The sequence below is a fragment of the Tympanuchus pallidicinctus genome, unplaced genomic scaffold (assembly GCF_026119805.1).
Source record: "Tympanuchus pallidicinctus isolate F22 unplaced genomic scaffold, pur_lepc_1.0 scaffold5, whole genome shotgun sequence".
In the NCBI taxonomy this organism is placed as follows: Eukaryota; Metazoa; Chordata; class Aves; order Galliformes; family Phasianidae; genus Tympanuchus; species Tympanuchus pallidicinctus.
The window spans coordinates 20,609,885-20,635,657 of NW_026294769.1; the positions used below are offsets into that span (position 1 = coordinate 20,609,885).

At 38.0% G+C, this 25,773-nt stretch overlaps 1 protein-coding gene across 2 annotated transcripts; it reads left to right on the top strand.

Moving 5' to 3' along the window:
- FBXO15 (F-box protein 15) lies at positions 1-21,615 on the top strand. 2 transcript variants are annotated; one of them, XM_052704207.1, is made up of 10 exons: positions 1-252; positions 1,982-2,095; positions 3,986-4,090; positions 7,788-8,030; positions 8,300-8,509; positions 8,662-8,791; positions 11,116-11,198; positions 12,346-12,491; positions 17,963-18,087; positions 21,017-21,615. In XM_052704207.1, the coding sequence occupies exons 1-10, from the start codon at positions 122-124 to the stop codon at positions 21,284-21,286; spliced, it is 1,557 nt and encodes a 518-aa protein (XP_052560167.1). In that variant the 5' UTR covers positions 1-121; the 3' UTR covers positions 21,287-21,615. The 2 variants fall into 2 exon arrangements, with proteins under 2 accessions (XP_052560167.1, XP_052560168.1); XM_052704208.1 differs by lacking the exon at positions 1-252 and adding an exon at positions 331-724.
- The last annotated feature ends 4,158 nt before the right edge of the window (positions 21,616-25,773 follow it).

Genomic DNA, 25,773 nt, shown 5'->3' on the forward strand with positions numbered 1-25,773 from the left:
GCCTGCGAGCTCTCGTTGCCATTCAAAACCAACTCTGCACGAGGTGTAGCCGCTGGCAGCTCCGCCCTACCCCGCCTTGGAGCGCGGCGCTCCCGACGCCGCACCGCGCAAACCGGCTGCTATGGCGGTAGCCCGCGGCTCGGCCCTGCTGCAATGCGGCCGCGGTGCGGCCCCTGCTCCAGCCGGGCTCGGGCGGCTGTGTTCCTTTACCTCGGTTGCCGTCTCTCGGTCCGGCCGGGCCGCCGTGCTCAGGTAATGGCCTCCCTGCTCGGTCTGAGAAGAGGCCGCCGAGGGTTGTCTGTTCCCCAGGGCTGCCCCTGGCACTTCTCCAATCGTCTGCGGCGGTGTGGGTTTTGTCCTTTCCGTTGTTTCCCCTTGGAAACACGGTCTGTGAGATGCTTAGGGGGCTTTGTGGCAGATGTGCGTGTTGGAGGTCATGTAATAGATGGGAGGATTTCTCTGTGGAGTTTGTACTGAAGCCTACGGCACCACATTCAGAAGCAGGGTTGAGAAGACACATTTTTACTAACGCTGTTGTGTAGTTCATTCCTCCCCTGTAGTTCATGTTGCTGGTTCGTTCCTCCCCATTTTAACCTGTAAACAGAAGGGCCCGCCTTTCAAGAAGCCTTTGGAGTTGTTAGCTGAGGAGCAAAGCAGAAATCAGAGTGTTGCTGTCATTGGTGTTTATCTACACCTATACTGCTACATTTGGAGAAGGAGACAGGTGCTGTCACTACTCTCAGCTTCCTCTGTGTTTTCTGAAGTAGGATTGTTCCCTGGCCAGCTGCAAAACAATAAAGGGCAACGTTCACATTGCAAATACTACAGGGTATACAAGTGAAAATACTGATACAAAACTGAGTTCTACAAATTGAAAGCTAGCGGAACAGCAGTTGAGGTTGTTGTGCCTCTAGGATAGAGCCTCTCCGTTGGCAGAGAGGGAATTCAGCTGCTGTTGAACAGAATTTGGCTCTCAGTCCTTTTAATGGCTCTTGAATAGTGCAGTTTGTTACAAACTGATTCACAGTGGTACTTAATCTCGTTTTTGAAATGTACTTGATAATAATAACGCACATCCGTGGAACATTTACTTGACCTTCAGGGTGTATTTGACATCTGGTTACTTTTTTGTTGCTATTAACGTTGCTAATCTGTTAGAGTTTGGCATCCAAACTGAAATATGTATGTTTTTGTGTAATATTTCTAACAATTCCATCCAAAAACATGCAAGTAATTTGAAGATATTCTGATTGTGACTTATGAAGTTTGTTATTCCAGAAAACTAGGAAAAATGAGTTGCCAGTTTGTTTGTAAGGTTTTGTGTTAGATGTATGCAAAATTGCTTTTTTTTTTTTTTTTAATTAAAAGAAGTAATTTCTGTCCAAATTAATTTGTATTACTGAGCAATAAAAACACTAGTACCTTCTGTTGAACTATCGCCTGCAGTGTTGCTTGTATTTTAATAGGTGAAAACCTGCAATGAGAGTGTAGCTTTGTTTCAAATATGGTTCTGTTTTACAGTCAAGGGAAATCTTTTTGAGCCTTGACAACTGTTGAGAAAATCTCTAAGTATTGTTCTATTTGTTATTTTAGTAAAGCTGTATGGTTCAGAAATGTCTGTAGAATAATGCTGCAAACCAGAAGATTAACGCAGTGAGTTTGACTTAGTGTAGGGGCCTGTTAGGAGCTTGATTCTGATGCCAACAGTGATGTGGCTGTCTAATAGATAGGAACATGCCATCAAATGCAATTTGGTTCGGTGGAGATCTGACTACTATGAGAGATTAATCACAGGAGAGAGTCCTGAGTTTGAATCTGCCGTCTTCCTGATGTTAGGCATTTTAACTTGGTGATAATTGTTCAGATTATTTGATAATAATGAGTTACCGTGTATTCCTTTTTACCTCAGCTGAGATGTGTGTGCCCAATATGCGTATTTCTTCATTGCATAATGATGTGACTAAGAGCTTTTATTTTATAGGAATATGTCACAGAGCTTTGCTGCTGGATCTAGGAAATATTCTGAAACTGTAAATGTCAACAGTCTGTGTTGGACACCTCCCATAAATTCAAAACCTAGTGTGTGCATTGAAAAGTAAGTATATCTTCAGTTTAAGAGAGGTAGAGTGCTTGCAGACTATAAACCATCTTAAATGTATTAAGTTTGTGCATTGGACATGTCAGATGTTCAGAGTTGAAGAGATTTGCTTTCCTGACCTTCTGTGCTAACATTCTGATATTCTACTCCATATCCCTAAGTTCCCATGAAGTATGTAGGTCTTCTAAATGATATCAAGCCACGCTTTCCAAGTCATACAAAGCCTTTAGTAAATCCTTTGCAAATCAGGGAATGTGATGATCCTTAAAAATAAAAGTGTTACTGTGTTACATAAAGAAAAGCCAACTTGGAGTAAAACTTCTGATGTTTTTTTTGATACTTACTAGTTTTTGTAGGGAGCCGAAATGGTGGAGTGAGGGAAAGGAAAATAGCTGCTGCAGTTGTGCTCCAAAGTAAATGCTTCTCTCCTTACTCGACACTGAAAGAGCACTTATTAATTATTTTGTTTTTGAAAATCTTTCAAGTTTCTACAAAAATACCTAAGAATATTTTTCATGAAGGATTGTTTCTTTGTTCCTTTGTTTCATGTATTTTTCAGCCTTCTGTGTTAGCCTTTCTTCTGTTTTTCATTGTATAACCAGTTCAATCCCTTCCCTTGAACAGTGTTATTAGTTTGATATGAAAGGTGAGGAAAAAAGCTTCCTTCAAAGGAAAAATAATGTGGGTGTAGAAACTACTGTTAAGAACTCTAGATCAAACATATTACTTTAAACAATTTGTAGCTTTTCAAGAGATCATTTCTAAGTTTTCTCTGGAATAAATGCATTAGCTGTTTTGAATTGACACGGTTTGAATCCTTTTACTTAAATAACCATGCAAGTTTTGTCATGCTTGCTTCTCTTTCAGTACAACTAAATTTTTTAGTTTTAATACACACTGTGGAGTACTGGCATTATTATACCTATATGCTTGAAATCTGCATATATACATATACATATATATGGAATAAAATGTTATAAATCAGCAGGTGTTTTAAATGATACAACTGGAAAAAAAAAAGAGACATGGCTGAAGTGTTTATTTCACAGGATTGGGTTTTTTTTGTTGTTTTTTTTTTTTTTGTGGTTTTGATATTATCTATCATACTGCCATGCTCTAAAAAGTAGGAGTATAAAATACTTTTTAAAATTTATTTAATAAACTCTGTGCTGTTACCAGATGCTATGGTAAGGGTTCAGGGTTTCTGTCTGTTAAAGTAAAAAATCATAGTGTCCTATCTCCAGGCTGTGTTCATTTGTACTTAGACTGCAGAAAAACCAGTGCATGTGGAATTTTGCAGCTGGCACCTGCAGCTCAGCAAGCTGCCTGACGGAAAACTAATGTTTTTATGCTTTTGCACTTATTTTGAAGTTCACATCTTTCTGTTAGCATAAATTAGAGTTGTGTGAGGCTTCAGAACACACATGATTTGAATATTTTAATGAGATGTAGCATGATCCCACCGTTGGACTGGGACATTTCTGTGCAGGTGCGTCCTACCAGCACAGTCGGGATGGGTGGATATACACAGTTGTGGTGGATGTTCATGGATTAAATTGTAAAATCACTGTTAGAAGTGAGAAACTGAATGAGGTAGTTTTGTGTCAAACTGGGTTAAAGTTTAATGAAGACGCAAACCCAAAACTTCATGTAATGTCTTATACCACTTTATTAGGTTGTTAGAAACTGTTGAAAGTGAATATGTTAGATCAAAGATGAATTGGAACCCAAACTCTGCATATTGATTCTTGAGGTGAGGCTTGGTCTTGGGGCTCAAGATGGAGTTTTGTTACCCTTTTACTCCAGTTTAGTGTTAAAGTTATTTGCTATTTCCATTTCTGGTACTTGCAGACAAATCTAACTGGGTTTGTTTCTTCTGTTTTCCAGCATACCATCAGAAATACTGATAAAGGTATTTTCCTATTTGGATGCTGTATCCCTGATGCACGTTGCTTGTGTGAATAAGCGCTTCTATCAGCTGGCCAGTGATAAGTAAGGAAAGTGTGCTAGTCTCACTTGTACATTAGTTGAGTTTACCTGAGTTACTAGTCTTTCTAATCTAGTTTCACTGATGCCAGAGCACTGATGAATGGTACCCACTGGCAATTACTCTGCTGAAAGTGTATTGCATCGCTCACAGTACAATATGTTGTATGGAATTTTAGCTATGCGTGCCCTATTAACTTTAGTGGGAATTATCAGGCAAAACCTAAATATGATGCTTTGAAATGTTATTTTTTTGTAAAATTTGCATTTATTTCTGTTTGTATTCATAAGCACCTGCACTGGGTCGTTAGCTCAGGCAGTCCTTAGTGGAGTATAGACAGTAGCTTTGTGGAATTAAGCTTTTATAACTGTAGAAGTCCAACTTCTTTAGCTCTTTTTTTTGGTCTGTTTGCAGAGGATTTGGCTTAGTCAAGTGATTGACTGGTGGCCTTTATCTGTTGCTGTCTATCCAATTTTGGTGACTTTTAAATGAAAGGCCAGACATAAGTATTGGTGACTGTCTTGTTATTGTTTATACTGAGCTAATTTCAACATGACTTTATGAAGGGATCAAGAGCTTTTGTTTGTACAGGTAAATAGAATACCTAGGAATCATTTTTTTCCCCAGGATTCTGCTGCATTAGTATTATTTAAATGAGAAACATCTCTTCCTATACAGTAAGTTGCTACAGCTAATAGTCATCTGTATTTCACTTATTTGCCAAAATTTGGTCAGTTAACCTTTAGAACTTATGAATTTCAAGTGAAGGTCATAATCCAGATTTACTTTTTTTTGAGGCTGTCAGCATGTGCATACATGTAAAAATTGTATAGTTAACACAAGTAATGTATCTTAATGTGCTTTTTCAACTTCAGAGTAGTAAAACAGGATTAAACTGTTATAATTTGTCTGTTTCCATCTCAGCATTTCCATTTTCTAATCTCAGCAGTGATTGCTATATGGATGAAAATACGATTTGAGGATAAGTTGCTTTTCTTTATTGAGGAGACTGTCTGGTTCAGTAAGACTGGGTCACTTCGTTCTGTTGGATTTCTATGGGTCTTCCTGAGTCCCTGAATCTTTTGGTGTATTAAGAGAAATTTCAACTGTGACGAATCTGGTCTTTTCTTGGGCAGAGTATCTTCTTGAGAATAGCTTTGCTGTCCTGGATGTACTTACTGTTAAGCAGGTTCAATGGCTCTTGACACAGCTGAGCTATCAGTCTTTCAGTATGGTGCATCTGTGATGCCCAGTGCTGTGTTTTGTTTTTGGGCTCTTCACATAACGTCTCCATGCCTTGGAATCGAAGTCTTCAATATAACTATTGAAGTCAGGGAAATGTTTCTGTTCCCTCTTTCTGCCCTACCTCCAAGCTCAACATGTAGTAGTTCTCTTTCCTTTCTGTCATGTGATATTTGATCATTGGTAGAAGGTAACTGTATAACATGATCTAAGAAGATAGAGCACCAGAAGATCTTTCAGATTTGCCTAGACCATTTTGCCAGTGTGGCCAAGTGATGAATGACAGCATGTGTCTGATTCTGGCGCTTGAGTTAGCATGAAGAGATTGAGTTGGTTTATTGTGATAGTGTCGGATCAGAGATCTTGAGGTGAATACTGTACTTAACACCATGAGGCAAAAGCCACATGTAATCTGCTGTCAGAGGCAAATTCATGCTTCCTTGTTGGATGTCTTTAGGATTTCTGAGACTGATGGGTAGGTAGTTCCTGGGGTCATCCTTTTTGCCCTTCTTAAGAATGGTTATAATGTTGCCTTTTTTTTCAGTTGCCAGAGACTTCATCTAACTGCCATGACTTTTTCAAGTATGGTTGAGAGTGTCTTGCTGACTACATCAGCCAGTTCCCTGTGATCTCTGGGATACATGTCCTCTGGAGCCAAAGACATGTGGATGTTAAAGTTCCTCAGGTGATCACGAACCTGATCTTTGTTCACAACAGGAGGGATGTTGCTTCCCCAACCCCCTCCTTCCAAATCTCTCACTCGAGGGCTGTGTGACAAGCAGTTATCAGAGAAGATCAAGGCAAAAAATTTGATTACCTCAGCCTTCTTGTCTTGTCATTTTTGGTTTTCAATACTGAAATCTTTTTTTTTAATGAGATTGTTCTCAGTAGTGCTTTTTCTCTCCCTGACCTGGCTGTTAACCTTCTTTTACCATTCACAGAAGCTTATGTTGAGAAGCTGTGAGGTCTATGCGAAATTCCTGAATATTTCTTCATCAATAACAGAGTCTGATTAAAGGCATGTTGAGGCTTATTCTCAGCTAGGAAAATTGGAAGGGTTTTCTTGGGTTGGAGGTAGAGGAATACATTCAGTCCTTGAATGCTTTAATAATTCCTGAAGGAGGGAGAAGTGCATTGCAAAGCACATTATAGTAAGTTTGTCCTGAGGTTAAGTGAGATTTGGCAAAGGTAATGTTGCAGATAAATCACTGAGAATTTCTCTCTTGAGAATTTGATTTCTGCTGTTAGTTTTCTTTAGCAGTTATGTAGACTTTGTGAGTTCAGAATTAGCAGTCTAATTGGCAACAGTAATTTGCAGATTATTGTTTGAGTTCGTCTAACATCTTGTACTCAGTATCTCTGTACTACCCTAGAGATAATTGAGAGGTGGGAGAGAAATAAATCCTCTTGCCTTTCCTAACAGAAAAGAGGTGAATCCGTCATTCCTCTTGGGTAATTCTTTGATCTTGGTATCCAGAGCTCTTGGGGAAAAAAAAATGCAGACGGGTTTGACTTTTCATTGGTATTTCCAACATATATAAGTGAAAAGCTTTGAGCAGTCTGGATTGTATTTCTTCAGTAACTTTTTTTCACTGGTTATTTTTCTTTGAGGAGAATGCATCATTGTTTGGGGGTGGAATTTTCAAAAGCAACTACTTACACTTATACAGTTTTCATTTAAGTCATGGTATGCCTATGTTGTCTTTGGATTCTACCTTCTCAGGAAGACAGACAAGACTTTTTTCTTTCATTCCTGTTGATAACTTTTTCTCAAATCTGAACGTATTATTTTTTTTTTAATATCTGCTCAGTGACTGTAAAGGAAGAAAAAAGCAGTATAAAGCAAAGGAAGACTTAACAATCGCTTATCTATTGTGTTATTGAAAAGGCAAAGCACAGTGGAAAGTTCCCAAGATAAAAAGATTCTACTTTTTAGAGCACTATCCTAATGTTTTCTTTTAATGTATTTGTGATATTTATCAACCTTGCTGGCAAATTTTATGGATGTATTGGGTAACTTTTTTTTTTTTGCTGTGGAAGAGCAGGAAGTTCTAAGTAGATCTCACTTATACTGTAGAAGAAAAAGTATATTCAAAGAGTCTGTATCCTCTGAGATGGCCTCATAAGCTTGTAAGGCATGCTGACTGACATCTACCATCTTTTAGCATCGAGGTTTACACTTGATATGAGCTATTCAGAGATCATCATATGGAAAACTGTAAAACCTGTGCCTTTGCAATGACCGGTATATGGGAGGCTACACATTCATGTCCTCTTTAAACTTAGATTTAGATTAAGCCCGATTTGCTGATACTCTGGGACTTCATATTTTCTACCAACATTATGCTCAGTGATAACCAAGATCTGCCTGTGTAAATGGACTTTCTATTGTATTGCTGAAGTGACTTGATGGTTACTGCTTATAATTAAGTAACTTCCTCTGTGTTCTTTTTTTTCCAGTGGAATCTGGCTGAAAATCTATTTCAGTTGTTTTCCAGCAAAACAGAGAATCTGGAAAAATGAGTTTTTACGGATGGAAACTGTTCCTTCGAGCTGTGCTGTTGTAGAGGATAGAAAGCCTGGATACTGGAAGAAAGAATACATCTTGAAACAAATAGCTGCTGTCAAAACTAGAGTAATGCAACTTGTTAAACCTGTAGATCCATGTACAGGTCTTCCATGTAAAAACCAAAATGCTATAAAGTAAGCAATGCCTTGTCACAAAAGACGTTTACTCAAGAAAAATGTACAGAATGTTAATGGCTTTGCAAAGCTGAGGAAATGTGAAAATAGATCTATAAAATGCACGTTGTGTTGTGAAGGTACAACTATAGCCTATGAATGATTTAAATGAATAGCAATTAATTCAAATTTAGAAATATTATTGTAAGCATAGTTACTTTGAGAACCTTTGTGGATGCTTTGTTTGTTTTTCTAAACACTCCTGTTCTTTCTCAATCCCTGAATAACAGAGCCGCTGGCTTGAGTTGGATAATTGTTCTAAAGGACAAAAATGGAAAGGAACACGTGCTGGAGAAGGCACACCTATCGTTTAAGCACACGTCTGTTAGTATATTTTGGTATGGTACAGGTTGGCCATGCTTAGACGTTCTGTCAACTCTAAAATTATTTGGAGTTATACCACTGCTTCCTGGCCAAAGCGCAGCTTCCAGCAAGAATGGGTGAGTTTTAGCATAGGATTTTTGACATTTTTATTGTTGTTACTTGTTGATAATGATGCTGTAGGAGCAATCCTAATTTGTTTCTTTCCTAGAAAGTCTGTCTGTATTATGTCTGTAATCTTGTTACTATATTCTGTGTGTTCTTATCACAGTCCTCGTCGGCGTTCCTTAATTGCTGAGTATTCTCTCTCTCACCTGACTGAAAGCAGTGTAGCAGTTGGGTCTGATAACCTTGTCCAACTCTTCAGTTTGAATCCAGGACTTGTTGTAGGACTGTGGAAGGTAAGGAAACATTTTGCTTTTTAGTTTTATTGCATCTTTTCTGTTTATTTATTTATTTACTTATTTTGGATTTTAGAGCTCTTGTCTAAACTAAAAGCAGGAAAATACAGGTAGAAACAATCATTTGATCATTTACTGTACTCTAAAAAGCAGTCACAAGTGTATCTGTACTTCTCAAACAAAAACGCCTCTAAGTTAAGATCTATTTTATATCAATGTATTAGATACTGTAAAGACATTATTTCTGTGTTCAGTTGTATTTATTTTGCAGTCATTGTATGTCAATTTTTGATTACTCAAAGACATTTTAAATAGCAGAGTTTTGAGGATGACAGTGCTTCGCAGCCCCTGTACTCACTACTTGACCTGTTCCTTTCAATTTAAAGCCATACATTCCTACAAAGCACCTTGGAAGCCAATTGCTTCCCTTGGTCTACATCACCAAGTAATTGTATCCTATTCTTAGCGGTGATAAGGCTGTAAGTAGTGCTCTTGTGGGGATGCTCTGTGATATTCAGTGTCTAACTAAAGTATCTACATTAAGGGGTTAGTCTCCGTGAGCTGTACGTAGAGATGAACATCTTTTAGAGAGCAGGGTAAAACTTCTAAAGCAGATATCTGCTTAGAAGGAATCTGCATCTTCGCACTGGATAGATATGTTGGGACCCAGGTGTCTTCCTGAAGTGGTTTAAAGCAAGATTCTGTGAAAGTCTGGTTCAAACATTCTGCTCTTGGGTTGAGTTCAGGGGCGGCAGCCATTCCTTGTTCCCCCTGCCATGGCTATGAGGTAGATTTAATTATACTCTTTAGCACTGGCAAGGAGCTTTGCTCAGGGAGGCTATGAACAGTAACTCAGAACTATTTTTATTTTCAGCTGGGAACTCTTGCTATCTCAAATACACACAATTACCAGAGAGGTACTGTTTAAAACCACAGAAAGAATGCTTCACTATTACTTAAAGGAGTCAGTTTCCTAGAAATCTTGGGACTGGGTGACATCTGCAAGCCTGATACTGACTTTCTCAATCTTTGAAAAGCTCAAATAACTAAACAATAATTTCCTTTGATATTCAGATGTTATTAGTAGATTGGTGTCCCTGTGTTGTTGTCCCTACGGTTGTGTTGATATGTTAGCTCTTCCTGTGCTTGGAAGAAGAACTTCAGCACCTGGAAATGGTTTAGATATAAGTTCCACAAATGTGTTAACGATTGATTGTCACGTTCTAATACATTTTTCCTGCTTAATCTTTGAGCAGCTGCTCTTGCTTACTATGTGGGCAGAGTAACCATAGACAGTTAGTTGTAGATTAATGTAATAGTCATAGATGCCTGACATCTTGGTTTTTAGACATAGCTTGGCAACAGAACAGAAATGGTTGATGCTAGTTGTCTTGACTACCAAAAACAGGTTATGTGGGCTTTCTGGTATTTGGAAAGAGGAAGATGGGGAGATGCCGTGACTAATGAATCTATCTCATTATATCTTCTATAGTTTTAATTTTACACTGCAAAAGTATGGGTATAGCTAAAAAAATTTGTGATTGGGGGTGTAATTTTCTATTTGGTGACCCAGAGAGATGAAAACAATAGTGGACTGCTTTTTAGGAGTATAATAGAATGCTGACAATGAACACTTTTACCACTGATGTGTATGCAAATATGTGACTTAAAAATGCATTTTTCTTAACAAAGTGAGAGGTAGAATCTTTGTATTCTCTAATTCTGCAAGTAAAATATATATCTTTGGCTCTGTTTAGTTCTCAACACAAGCTTTAATTTTTCTTTGAGCTATTCAGGCCTATAGAATGTATGTCTTACCATTTTTCCAGTAGTATACAATCTAGTGAAGACATCTAGGGTTTTACTTTGAAATTCAGTTTTTCTGTTGAATAGCTCCATAAACACTGATGTTTACCCTCTTTGCAAATAGTTCCTTATGGATGTAAAGCTTGATGCTTAGGTATTCAGTAGCTGAGAGTAAGGTCTATTTAATTCTTCTTAGGTATCCTCTTTGAAGTGGTAAGTAGGTGCTAGAGAGGTAAGATTCACGAATTGTTGATGCTAAGTTTTGCCTTGGCATAGCTAGTTTCCTTGCTTTTCCCCATGAAGCAGGAGTGCAGTGATCTTTTACATACATTCTGTACTCTTATGAAAAGAGTAGCAGTTATAGGAGTATTTGTTCATGCGTTAAATGGTGCCATTATTACAATAACAGGCAGGGTAATAAGCAGCAGCATTTATCAATGAATTTTAATGCTCAGGAAGACCTTGTAAAAAAGGAGTATTTCCAGATGAAAATGCACCTACTTTAATTATCTTTGCAGGAAAGTAATGAAGTTGCTTTTGTTATGGTGAGTCTTCATTATCATCAACTTCTTGAGAGAAGTGCTTTGGGTTCTGCAACAGTGTAAGTTTGGTTTTTTTTGTTTTCTTTTTCCCCTTCTTTGTGGGCAATAAAGATAACCTTATGAGTAAAACTTTTAGTTTTCCAATTAGAATTGGTTGCTGATAAGAGTTTGTATTTAGGCAGTAATTGACCATTCTTGTTCAATAGAAACAAGTTAGGGTAACTATATACAAAGGTACAGAAGTATTTTTCTACTGAAATGTTGCCATTGTTATGCTGTTAAGGAGATAATTCAATCATACAAGTATTTGCTATTTTGAGAAAGTTAGAATTATTCTCTTTCTCCAAATTCCTTCTCCCTTTTCACATGCAGGCCTTTCATTTCCTCCTCTCAGAAGGAGACCTAAAAGAAGACATTTTAGGGTGTGGGAAAATAATTTTAAAGTATAGTATATTGGTAAGGTGCCATTCAGTCTGGTCGTAAAGGTGACTGAATTTCCTATGAAGTGTTTTCTTCCTGTGTAAATAATATCTAGAAATGTTTTGAAATGGTAAGAACATTTTTAGCTGTAGCAGATTATTTTAGAGATTTATTCTCCCCTCCTCCCACCTGCTCAACTTGCGGCTCAGACGGAGTTGTACATGCTAGTGGTAGTCCTGCATGCCTGCTACAACTTGGTATGACTTTTTTTTTTTTTTTTTTTCATTTAAGGTAAGACTTAATATGATCTCTCTGAACAGCGAAAGGACACTATGTAGGATTTGCTCTGGACTTTGGGCTCTACTGATCATTTGTGTGCAATAGTTTAGTAGTCACAGACAATAACTGATATTCTGGAGAAGTCTATCTCTCACTGGCTTTTAGATTTGTAACTAAAACGATGCATTTTTCTTCTTATGTGAACAAGTCTGTATTTAGGAGTGTTACAGATGTCTCTCTTAAAGTCGACTCTTGTATTTTCTGCCTTTGGCTGGACTGGACAGTTTACTAATAAGCTGTTAGAGAAACATGATAACTGGAGATGTTTGACTTTCAAAAGTATTGCCAAAAAAAAAAAGCGAATAGGGTATCTTCCAAATTTTTTTTTTCTCATAACTTCTCCAAAATTATCCTCTCAGTGTAGGCTATATATTGTATCTCTTTGTATTAAATTCTTCCCTGTTGCTTAACTCAGTTGCTTTTTTTTTTTTTTTTATGACTTAAAAGTCAGTACGTTCTTCAACCTGATAAACCTGTGCTGGATGATATTGACCCGGAATATGGACTGCATGACTACGACCTACATCTTGATATGCACGGTGGAAAGCATACTTATATGTGTGGAACATTCAGGAGTCTCTTCTGCAGAAAAGGTTGAATTCACAGAACAGTAATGTCTGTTTATAAAATTATCTCTACTGCTATGTTTTCCCTCTTATATTCAGTTTATCTCTGGTGAGGGAAGAAACTGATATTAATTTTTAGAGCAAACTGTAATTTTTTGTTGCATTATTTCTTTATATTTGCATGGTGTTTCATAAGGTTTTGTAAGCTTGCTCTGTGTGAAGTCTGTCTGCTATTACATTAACATATGTTGGGCCTGAGCTGTACGTTCTGTAGATGATCAGGATGCTTTCATTTGGTTCAGTGCAGTGGCACAGCTTTTTGCTCAGGTTGATGTTCTTGCCTACTCTTATAATATAAGGGACCTACTTGTGCAACCTGGTGTAGGGAACCTGCTTTGGCAGCGGGGGTTGGACTCGATCTCTGGAGCACCCCTATGATTCTGTGATTCTGTGACAGTGAGGTTCTTCTCAGACAGTCTGGAGACATGCTTCTGTAGAATTCTTCTCAAGCAAACTGTAGGTACATGGAAGGATGCATATGTAAATGTATTTATAAGATATTCTTCAGACTTAAAGATTTACAGCTTTTATGTAGGTCAGTTTAAGGTTGCCCATTCTGCCATTCTTTTTTTTTGTGTGTGTGTGTGTGTATTAAAAAATTTCCTTGATTATTTTTAACTATATTGTATTTTTTAATTCTTTTTTTTTTCTTTTAATAGGGTTGTTTATATTCAACCCAAATTAATAATTCACTAAGGTTTTGCAAAACCACATGGATAATCTTTCTTTTGGCTTGGCTTTAACACTGCCCTGCCTACAGCTGCACAACTGTTTGACAGCAGCAGGAGTCTCTGGGAACAAGTGGTTCTCTAAGAATCCTCCTGGAGTGACTGTTACATTCCTGAGTAAGCTTTATCAGCAAAGATCTCTTCTGCTGGCATCTTTCATTCACAATATAAGTTAATCTGGTGACAGAACCCTTTCTGTTTATTTTTTCATCCTGCATATTATTCACTTACAACTATGCCAACAGATTCTGTGAAGCTGGCCAGAGATGTGTTTTTCTTGGAGACAGTTACTACTGAGTATTTTTATAGATGCATGTTTGTAAGTAAATACTGTAACTTGTTAAAGCTAAGCATTAACAATTTAATATGCCCACTGAAGTCTCCATTGACAAATGCATGAACAGTGAAACTGCAGAAAATATAAATACTCGCTCGTTTGTTGCACAAAATTCTGTTTTTCTGCCATTTTTTTCTTTTTAAATAGAAGGTCCTGCCTAATCTCATCCTTTCCGTAGTCCACAAAGCAAATGTATTGGTTTAAAATGCAGAAGATAATTACTTAGTCAAGCTTGAAATCGTTTTTCATAAATCTCAGATCTTAAAGAATAAGACACCATGAATTAATTATTACTTCTTACTGTTTTTCTAATAAGGATACCAACATGCCTTCTGTTGATTTCTGAAAATACTGTGTTTAAAGAAGACAGCAGAGGGCACTGTTATCAGGCTTGACTGTTCTGCAGTGTTGGAAGAACACAAATGTAGACTGCAGGCTTTTGTGTAGCATGCACTGTTGTAGTCCTTTGAATTTGAAACGTTTGAAACATACACATTTTCAGATTCCCTAAAAGGTCCAAGCTTGAAATAAAGAAACATGAGGGAGATTAAACTTCAGTGAATTTTTATCCACGTAGCATTAGAAATCTCTACTGAGATGCTACAGGAATCCTCTTTATACCTTTAGAAGATTTTTTTTTTTTTTTTGGTGTGAATTGGCCAGGGAATGTGGGTGGCTGTTTTTCTATTTTTTTTTTTCCCTGCTTGTTTCTGAAGTAAATGCCATGTTTTATTGTCTAAAATGAAAATCCGCGGCTCCTAGCTGTCCAGCTGCAAAAAATAAAGCAATATGTGGCACATCTACTTTATTGGTATTACTTTCTTGCTACTTAGAAGTTATAAGAAGCTATAAAGAAAGGAGCTGAAGTTCTGATGCCGTCTAACTTTGATAGTTAGAGAATGTTTTATGATCACTAGTATTTTCTTGTCTGTTTTGACTTTGTGTCCTTTAAATGCATGAGGAAGTCACTCCATTCTGCTCTCAGAGGATATCAGCCAGCTGAAGCTGTGGTTCTGCAGGCAAATAAGCTCATCTGTCATCTTCCTTGTAGTTGTACAGTAATTCCTTTTGGAAAATGCTTGGTTTCCTCCTTAGTTTCTGTTTGAAAATAATGTAGTGAGGCAGTTTATGGCTCTCTGCTGTAACATAGCTTCACAGTGATTTGTTGTCTTTCTTTTTGCTCTTTCTAGTTAAGGTGGTGCTTCAGAAAGTGTAGGTGAGTCCAAGCCTGCATTTCATGGTTTGAACTTTGTTTTTTGGTTCTGTTTAACAACAGTCATTTCTATTTCCATGGAGTGATTCTGAAGAATGGAGGATTCCAACATAGTGAGAAGTCTTGTGTTATCTTAAAATTCTCTACCCATCCAGACATCTTAAAATTATGAATATGATGTGCTAGAGGCAGTTTTTACAACCTGAAGCACAGAACATTTTTCAGATGTCTGAAGTTTTACTTAGTTACCTTTTTTACATTGTGAAGCTGTAGACACTGCTGCGTTACCAGCAGAATAACTTCTGGGTACTGCAGAATAACAGTTTTATTTGTTCTAATTGCTTTATTTATCAGCTTTTCATTAGTATCCAATAATGCTGTGTTCATTCTTGCTTCTCTGTGTTCAATTCTTTCTGCAAAGTTCATAGCATTAAATTAAAAAAGTTATATTGCACTTCAATGAACCATGTGGATGTACTAAGTGTGATTTCAGTTTTTTTTTTTTGTTTTTTTTTTTAGTTCATACTTGTGCTGCAGTAGCTAGCTTTTTCAGCACCCTGTTTTGGCTGTTGTTTACCGTTTTATATTGTTTCCTTATGTTTAAACAGAATCTCTAACACATTACTGTTGACAGGTACTGTAGGAGGAATATGCTAAAAGATTTCAAATTGAGTGTATTAGAAAACTTTCCCTGTTTTCAGAAACCTGTGACAAATTTTTACATCTGACTGATGCAAAAATCATGAATAGTGCATCTAGCTTTTAAATAAACATTCTTGAAATGTATTTACCTAGCTCTTTAACTCTTCAAGGATAGCTTTGTAGCCCTATGGTGGCCTAAGCTTCAGTTTTGTAGTTTATTAATACTCATTGTCACTTGATGTGTTGTGCCTTGAAAATGTAATAAGGTGATTTTTTTTTTGTGTGTGTGTGTTTAGAATGCTTGTAAGATTTGTTTGTAAAATATTGCGTTGTGTGTTTGGAATTTTTTCACTTGACCTTGAGGATTGATTTGTGAATTTAAGTTATTTCAGCACTGTAAGGCATGTTGTGGCCACCAGAATTGGTGAAACACAGCATTGTCTATGAAAATAACATTAAGTCATCATTTACAATTAAGACCTGCTTAACAAACTTACTTGGCCACGTAGGCACTCATAAGTGCCTATGAACTATTGAGTTATTTCTTTCTTTCCCTGAGGTTTGACTACATGACACATGTTCTCTATGTTGGTATTCCCTTGATTTGGAAATACTTATGCCCTATAACCTGTACTAACTAAAAGACTGCTCAGCTGCTATACCTGTCTTGCATAAACTAAACTATGACTATTATGAGGGGGCCAATGAAACAAATGATAGATCAGTTTTAAGAGAGCGCTGTCAACTTATCTTCTCCATGTTCCCCTGGATATGTTTGATATTCCTTGCTCTGCCTTTTGTTTCCTTTCTTATCTGACTGGGATGAGGAAGGTGATGTACTTAACACTTTGGCTACTTGATAACTTCTAATAGTACATTTGCTTTCTTATGGCTATGAGCATAGGGGTGGAACTTTTATACCTTAAAAAAAAAAAAAAAAAGTTATAAAATTGAATGAAATGACCCATCTGTGTCAGCCTTCAGATTCCTGTTCTGTTCCGCCTCTTTCCATCTTGATTTGTGGTTGAGATGTGTCTGCAGCAGGGAATTACTAAGTTACACCTTACCAATTGGCCTATGCAGTACTTCAGGTTATAAATGTTGTGCAACAGTGGCGATATCCTGGGCTTCATTAATTTATTAGTGGTATATTTTTTTCAGTCTGTCTTTATTCCATTAAAATTTTCATTTGTTTTGAATAAGTGAGAAGAATGGCTGCTTCTGTTCAAATCTGAATTGTGGATAACTGAATAGCCCTTTGAACAAATGCTTTTTGACTGATGTTACTTTACATTTCCTTTATAAAAGCTCATCTTTAAGTGCGGGCTTTTAATGTTCACTCTGTAGAGCCTGAATATTTATCTTGAATGAAATCTTGTCATTGGATTTGATTTACTGAAGTTGGGAACTGAATCACTTGGGTAGGTACCAGGTATACTTAGCAGGTTTTTTTTTCCATTTTGAACTGGAACCTGGATGGGAATTCTGCTTGTTTTTCCTCTTTGGGTTTTCTAATGGGACTTCACTACAAGGATAACGGGTGTCTTGCCAGGAGTGCTGCATTTTGCCTGGAGACATGTGCTGGCTAAATAGTCAGGCCCGCAGGATGGTAGTCCTCAGCACAAAGTCTAGTTGGGAGTCAGTAGTGGAGCAACACAGTGATCAGTATGGGTTCCAGTCTTATTTAATATCTTTAAAAATGATCTAGTGTTTCTTTAGAAGCTTGCTAATGGCAGAAAACTAGGGCGGAGTGACAGATCGTTTTGCTGCCATCCAGAAGAACCTCAACACGTGACATTTAGACTCAAGACATGTGAAGCTCTGCTCGTGATTCCAGGCATCAGTACTTACTGGATGCCACCAAGCAGTTTTGCAGAAAATAATCTGAGGGTCCTTGTGGGCACCAAGCTGAACATAAGGCAGCAATATGCCTTTCTTGCTAAGAAGGCTAATGGTATCCTAGGTTGCATTGATCAAAGCACTGCCAGCAGGTGGAGGGAAGTGACCCTTTCCCTCTTCTCTGCTCTAATGAGGCCACACATGGACTGCTGTGTTTGGTAGCCGTGTTTCCTGCTTTTCAGGAAGCAGAGAAATAATAATAGTAAACAAAAATGAAGGGAAGATATTTAATCACTTATTTCATGTATTACACGTTAACCTTGACTTCTGGGGCAGGCAGTGATGGAGGCACTTGCTGCACATGACTGACATTAAACATGAAGTGTATTCCTTGCATCTTGCATAACTCCTTTAGGTAGCCATCAGATCTGTATTCTCAAAATTTTTTTTAGCTGCTGTTTCTGCTTTGGATCATGGCATCAAAGCTCTGAATTGTGACTTAAATTCTCTGTGATGTGCTGGGTAGTTAGCTGGTGGTGTATGTCTGAGTTGCTTTATAGGTGAGGAGGTGGCAACTAAAGACACAGAGGGAAGTAGGGAGAGAAGAAAAAATATTTGCAGTGTGTTTGATTTGGTTTTATTTGTGGAAGTATAATGTTATGTGTGTTAATATTTTCAGGTGACATTGAAAATGGATATTTGAAGCTCACAGTTGTAAGCTTAAAGGATAACGCAAAGCACATACCTCTTATTGGGACAGTTGGCTTATCCTGGGAAACAACTGCCTTTAAAGGCATTGTAAAGGTCAGTCAAAAATACTTCTCATTTCTGGAAACGTTCATGTCTAAATAGGATTATGTATATATGTTCTAAATAAGATATTAAAAAAATTTTGGTTTAGAGAATAGAATGCATGATAGACCCTTTATGCATGTTTGCTGATGATTGCAATGCTTTTGACACAACAAACATGCTGTGTCTGACTAGCACTGCTTGGAAGCATTGGACCAACAAGGCTCTGCAGATGTGCAAGTGCCTTTCTTTCTCCTTGCAAGCAATAAATCTTGAACCTTGGGGAAATACTGTTATGTTGCAGCATGTATGTGCAATGAATGTTAGAAACTTCTGAAGAATACTGAAACACCAGTGCACACCGTCAGAAAATACAGCCTGCGTTCAGTCAGAATTTAGCTCTTGAGTCATGCAAAGGGGATCAGCTGGATTAAAAAACTGTATTATAGAGGACTTCTCTTTTGTTTTCCTGTATAAAATTCCTAAAAGCATGGTTTTGAAGAAAGATCAAATGCAGTTGTGTAGACTTTGCAGCACTGGAGGCGCATGTTTCTAAATGTACTTCAGCTGCTTTGAAATCTCGGAAGTACCAAAATTCCTGTGAGTCCTACTATAAAATAATTTTGTTCAACATTTTATTTCAGTTTTGACATTTACTTTGAAAAGAGTAAAGCAATTAATAAAACTGCTCTTCTCCTAATCCTGCATAAAGGTGGAATGAGGCACTGTTTGATAGCATAGTGGTTTGTGCATAGGCATTAACATAAACCACTGTTTATGTCAAGCAGCTTTCCTGTGCAATGAAGAGTACAAACTTTATCTTAAAATGTAGTAACCAATGTGTATCTGTTGAGAAGATTAACTAGAATTGAGCTTGAATTAGAGTTTCCATCCAGTCTTTTCTTTCTAATTATTTGTAGCAGTTTTTTCCCTTGTTTACATGGTGACTGTGATGTTCAGTTGCATATTTTTCCCTCAGTTTGTACCAAACTATTTTGAATTAGGTGTTTTCAAAAGAACTACAAATCCTTCTCCTCTTGCTGTTAATAAGAATACTGTATGTTATAGTAGAAGGAATTCTAGCTAAGGAAATATTTCTTAAGACAATTCTGTCCTTTGTATTTGCAACATATGTTATTCTGAATATTTGCTTTTAGGAAAAAAATAAATATCAGTCTTTTTTTAAATACCTCATTTTATGCTGAGAGCTTGCTCATGTTGACACATAGCTGTGGGTAGAATTCAATTTAGCTTTTAACATAAAACTCTAAAATTCTTAAAACAAGTGAAGGCCAAATAAAATCAGTGACAAGAGCAGAGTATGACCCTATTTTGAATTTATTTGAAGTTCATCTGATGTTCTAAGAAAGAAAGAAAGCTTTCTTTGTCATTTCTGGATATTTGTTCTGAAAACAAGTTATTGAATTACGTGAACACATGGAGAAAGAAGAGCTACCAATGGTCAGGGTCACCCTGCTTTACTTTTCACATTTGGCCTTTGAAATGTAAAGTGTCAGGTTAGAAAATAGTAATTCTTAGAATTGCAGAACCATCCAGTTGCAAAAAACCTTTGAGATTATCAAGTGCAAGGATCAACCTGACCTACCATTCCCATCTCTAAGCCATGTCCTCTGAATATACTGCATCTTCTGAGCCTTCTCCTTTATCTCAGTAGCAATTGTAAACACAGAGCCACTGTGTAAAATATCCACCAGATTTTATAAAGGTAAGAGCAGAAGCTCGGTCCACTGACAGTGACTTGAACGCCGCTGATACCATCTCAGTAGGGAGTGGGTCTCTTACAGTACATATTTTTCCCTAGGATTCACTTGAGACTACTGTGTGTCAAGTGGTTATTATACCTAATATAAGTTATTAAATGATCATCAAATTTAGTTTGAATTGTATATTCTCAGTGTAGTCTGTATTAACAAGCTTAAGGAAGCTCTGTATCTCATTTAAGGTTTTGCCATCTGCTCTGTGTTGTTTGTTTGAAGTACAACAACACTGAAGAAATTGTTAAAGCAACAGAAACACAGCTATATAGTACTGAGAAATAAAGCATTCCAAATAATTTCTTGACATGGAATGTGCGATGTTGTGTTGGTTATGCTTTTGGAACAAATGATGCTTCTGGAAATAATGCATATTTACAACGTAATTAAGACAGGCTGATTCACTTAATGATTCAGAATTGCTGAGAATAGGTAACAACTGATGGTAACAATAATAAGCAAGCTGCATGCTTTTCAGGCACATAAATAAAACCTTCACTTTTCAAGTGCCCCAGAATTGGCATCCTGATTTTTGCCTTAGAAAGTGATGCAACTGTGTAATGTTCTAAGGAAATATTTTTCAAGAAATTTTTAACAGGAGGAATTATTTGGAGGGCAGAAGAATGTATTAAAATAATACCTTTTTGGGAATTGATGCTTGCAGCCATAGAGAAAGTCGCCTTTCCATTATAGCTGGCAAATAGAGTAACTGTCTGTGTTGGCTGCCTGAAGGGTGATTTTGTCGTGTGTTTTTGCAAGGATTGCTGCATTCATGGAAGTTGAGACTTTAGTTTGAACTTAAGTTTATTTCTCACATTGAAAGGATTATCTCTTTTTTTGAACCTCAGACTTTAAAGGCTTAAAAAGTCTTCAAGAAACAACATCTGCTTTAGGGTGGCAGTGCTACCTTCTGTTTTGCAATTTTTTGATGCTTCGAGTTTTTTTGATGCTTGTACGATGCAAATTTGATTTCTGTAAGAAATCTCTAAGTAAGTACCTTGGTTTGTGGTAATCAATGAAAGATTATCAGTTATATTTTTGAATTTTTTTCCTTCATTCCAAAACTTGCTGTCTACTGAAACCTTTTATTTCTCCCTAAAATCAGGGATAGAACTGTTTACTGTGCCTTGGTGTAGGAAAGTAATCTCTTCTGCTTTTGTTTGTAGGACTGTTACATGATGGATGTTACTGTCTTGGATGAAACTCAAAAACCCTTCTGGTGTTTCAGTGCCCCAGTTTGCATGGAACTCTCCTCCAAAGTGTCCGACCTTTATGATTATATGGGTCATATCTATACCATAGTCTATGCAGATTCAGAAGGTAAAGTCTGTGCTGAGTTGGTGTGGCTGGAAGAAACCAAAGAGTATTTCATAGTCAGTCTTGTTCTTTACATAAGCACTGAAAAGGTTAATAATTGGTATGGAACAAAGTACTGATATAATTATATTGTTGCTTCCCTTGCTTTAAAATAATAATAATAAAGTGAACCCTGTGTATTTCATGTTTAAAATTTAATGTGAATGGGTAATACTATTTGCAAGTTTTGCACTTTTGACTTTTCATTTACAAGTAAAATTGTGTACATCTGTTAATTGACATTGGATAAACTGAAGAGGGACATTGATAAAATGGTGGGTTTTTTTTTCCTGTTAAACATCACATTGTTAGCCTGTTGCTGGTACTGTACACATTGAAAAATATTTTTAGGAATAATTTTTTTTTATAGACACCTTTGAGTATAGTTAATAAATTACTTCTTGTGAGAGCCATACTGTGAAGAAGCTCTACCTTATTTAAGATGCACGGGATTTGAGAGCATTCACTGTTAACTTCCGCGGTGGTTTCACACTGATAGGCAGTTAAGCTCCACCATGCCACTCTCTCACTCCCTCTTTTTTCCCCCGTTCTGTTGAAGAAACTCATGGGTTAAGGACAGAGAAATCACTCACCAGTTACTATTGTGGGCAGAAAGGACTCTGAATAGGGAGATGAGGGTAATTTATTTTCCGCTACTAGCAGTCTAAAGCAGTGAGAGCTAAAAGCAAACTAAAAACACCTTCCCCCTCCACACCAGCTCCTTCTACCTCTACTCCTCATGCTACACAGGATAATAGAGAAGAGGGGCTGTGGTCAGTCTGTAGTGCTTTCTCTGCCACTCCTCTGTGGTTGCTCTCTATGCCTGCTCCAAGTATGGTCTATCCCATGGGATGCTATGCTTCCTGAACTGATGCTGCATGGGCCTCCCCCACGCTGCAGCTCTCCAAGCACTGTTTCAGATGGGTCTCTGTTGGCAGCAGTTTCCTAGTCCTCCTGTCCCATTGTGGGCTCTTCTCCATGGGCTGCAGCTCTGGCCTGGTGCTGTTCCAATGAAGGCTCTCCATGGGCTTTACTTTCTTTAGGCCTTGTTCACTGCTACACTGTGGGCTCCTCCATGGGCTTACCTGTGGAGATCTACTTTGTGTAGTAGTGCCCGTGGGCTGCAGGAGGACAGCCTGCTCTACTGTGGGCCTCTCCTGAATGGCAGGGAGTTTCGGCTGTGCTCCTGGAACCACAGGACCATGGAATATCCTAAGTTGGAAGAGACCCACAAAAGGATCATTGAGTCCAATTCCTGGCTCCACACAGCACCAGCCAAAATTCAAACCCTATGCCTGAGGGCAATGTCCAAACTGAGCCCCAGCATGCTTGGTGCTGTGTCCACTGCTTTGGGCAGCCCATTCCATGCCCGCCGCCCTGTGCTGCAGAGCCTTTCCCTGACCCCCAGCTGCCCTCCCCTGACGCAGCTCCATGCCATTTGCTGTCGCTGTCACACAGAGCAGAGCTCAGCGCTGCTCCTCCGCTCCCTGTGAAGAGCTGCAGCCGTCATCAAGCCTCCCCTCAGCTCTTCTGCTCTGTGCTGAGCCAACACAGGGACATCAGCTTTTCCTCATACATCTTGTCCTCCAGACCCTTCACCATCTTCATAACCCTTCTCTGGATGCTCTCTGTGACTCCATGATTTTTGGTACTAGTGAAGGGTTTCAACCAACATTTATATTACAACCCGACATGAAGAATCCTGTTCTTTTTTTTGTTTAATTAATTTTGGGTTTGCTTTTGTGACCTTCTGCTCTCTGAACTGAGATTAGTACAAAATACTAAATTTTGAACTGGATGTCCCAGAGGTGGACTAAGTCAAAAGGGATTAACCACCTGTTTTACTATGAAAAAGGAATACTAGCAGTTTTACCTCTGATAGTATGTAAAGAATGAATTCTGGTAAATCATTAATGCTCTGTTTTTCACTTGCTCTATTCTGATGATGAACTAGAATTGCTTTCCTATGTTTTTTTCTGTCTCAACAAAGTTGAAAAGAAAGATGGTAAGTAAAACTTATGCAAGAACACATAAAATTGCAAAAGCAAAAAAGAGCTTTGTTGCACAGCACCTCCTCCAGTCCTTCTGCAATGACCTTGGTGGTTGCAGGGATGTCTCTCTTGCATTTTCTCTCACTCCCTCTCTCCTCCTGGCTGGTCTTGCTCAGCAGTTTTCCCTTCCTTTCATCTGCTCTCCCAGAGCACACCCAGCATTACCCAGCTCAGTTCTGGCAGTGATGGGGCCCTCTTGGAGCAAGCTGGGGCTGGCTTTGATCTGACATCGGGCCACAGCTGGGTTCTGCTCACAGAGCCAGCCCTGCTACCAAAACCTTGACACCTATGCATAATATAGCCTACTACTAGTAAAATAACTAGTGTGCTGTTTTCTTCCTGTTCATTGGAACATTACTGGTAAGTAACAAGTTTTGGTAGATTTTGTTAAATGCAAAAATGGTTTTCAGAAAATAGTTTATGTAAATGTAACAAAAGATGGCAGAAAGATTGCATGTCCTACTCAAATGCAACATTTTTATCCCATAAAAGAATTATTCAAACAGGAGAAGTGGTGGGCATCAGTTGAAATTGGATCATCCAAATATACAGCTGCTGGTCACACTGTATGAAATGTGACATTTTTGTCTAATGCTTCAGGATTTGTTGCAGCTGCTTTTAATGATTTTGTTGATTTATAGTGAGGACAGGATTTTGCTGTTTTAGCGTCATTTATCCAAATTTGAAGACCATTTTTGTGAAAGTATAAGTACTCATAAGTGAGGGGAAAAAAGTTAGAAGATTTTGTTTGCATGTGCTACAGAGAACAACCCCTTCACATAAAAAAAAAAAAAGGCAACCACTATCAACTTCTTAATGTGTGTGTTTAACTACTCCGCAACAGACAAAACTATAATATCTTTAAGAGGGTGATTTACCTGGTAGGGAAGCATAAAAACAGTGCTTGTGTTTATTTTATTGCATATGTAATAGTGCTCGTTTAAGTTAATGAGCTTAAATTGCATTGGAAAGGAATCAGTATGAAAGAGTGATTTAATGAAAGGGTTTTTATGAGATTACTTCAAGAGTGGAGGAGTTTTCTCCCTAACAGAACTACATCACAATGTCATTCCTACTGTTTGTCATTGCTTTTGTCAGATATCTGCTGCATTCAGAAACGCTTCTGTGGTCTTGATTTTTTTTTATTTTTGAAAGAATTACTTGTAATAGAAAGTGTTTTTAGTGAACAATTCATTAATACTCCTGGGCACTTTATATGATGTTCCATTAATATAAGCTGCAACTATGCTGTTTTATATCACCTGAAGAATTGTCCTTAATTATAACACTGCCATTCTGGAGTTGTTGCCCTTTACTGCGGTCATTTTCCTCTAGTGGGGAACTAATAGCAACTGTATGTTTCCCAGGTATTTATGGAGAAGGGGAGTTATTACAGTATTTTTCTTCAAACTGGCCTTACAGTTGTTTTGCTTTTTCTTCCCATCTTTTTGCAATCGTTATTAGAAAAAAACAGCTCTGCTTTCATAGTACATGCCTATTCCTCATTTGTTTTTTTAGCACATAAAACAACTGTATGGTGGCTAGTCTCTAGATACGTATTTTTTCCTGCCTGGTCTCTCTCTATTTAGCAGAAAGGTTTTGATTTGCATTCATATAATCATAGAACGGTTTGGGCAGGAAGAGACCCCAAAGCCCACCCAGCCCCACCCCGTGCTGTAGGCAGGGCTGCCCCCCACCAGCTCAGCTGACCAGGGCCCCATCCAATCTGGCCTTGAGCACATCCAGGGATGGGGTACCACAGCTTCTGTGGGCAGCTGTGCCAGCGCCTCACTGCCCTCATAATGAAGAATTTCATCCTTGTATCTAATCTAAATCTACTCTTTTTTAGTTTAAAATCATTGTGCTTGATCCTGTCACTATATTCCTTGATGGAATGTTCCTCTCCAGCTTTCCTGTAGACTCCTTTTTAGTACTGAAAGGCTGCAATGAGGTCTCCTCCAGAGCCTTCCCTTCTCCAGACTGAAAAACCCCAACGCTCAGCTTGTCTTCATAGAGATGTGCTCCAGCCCCCTGATCACCACTCTGGCCTTCCTCTGGACCCACTCCAACAGGTCCACATCCTCCTTTGTGCTGGAGGCCACAGAGCTGAACACCATGCTCCAGATGGAGTCTCATGAGAATTCATCCATTAGCTATTTATGGTATGGTCTCGATTTCATTGAAACACATTCTCATTGAAACTCAAACACTCAACTTCATTGAGACAATGGCTATTTCTTTGTATTCTATTACATGCCTGTCAGATGCTAGTGGTTGAATAATTAACACATACACAAAAATAATATTAAGAGAGGAGAAAAAGTAGAGTAGAGCTCAGCATGAGCTAAATTGGGTGAATATTGGCTCAGATTAGGGATTTATAGAAGTAATCAAGTTACCATATCTTAGTGAGTTACAATCAAGCAAGTTATGCAGTAATTCACCTTGTATGAGCGTAGCGGGTAGTTCAGCACATACAAACAGGTGGAGTGAGATTTAGGTGAAAAATATTTGAT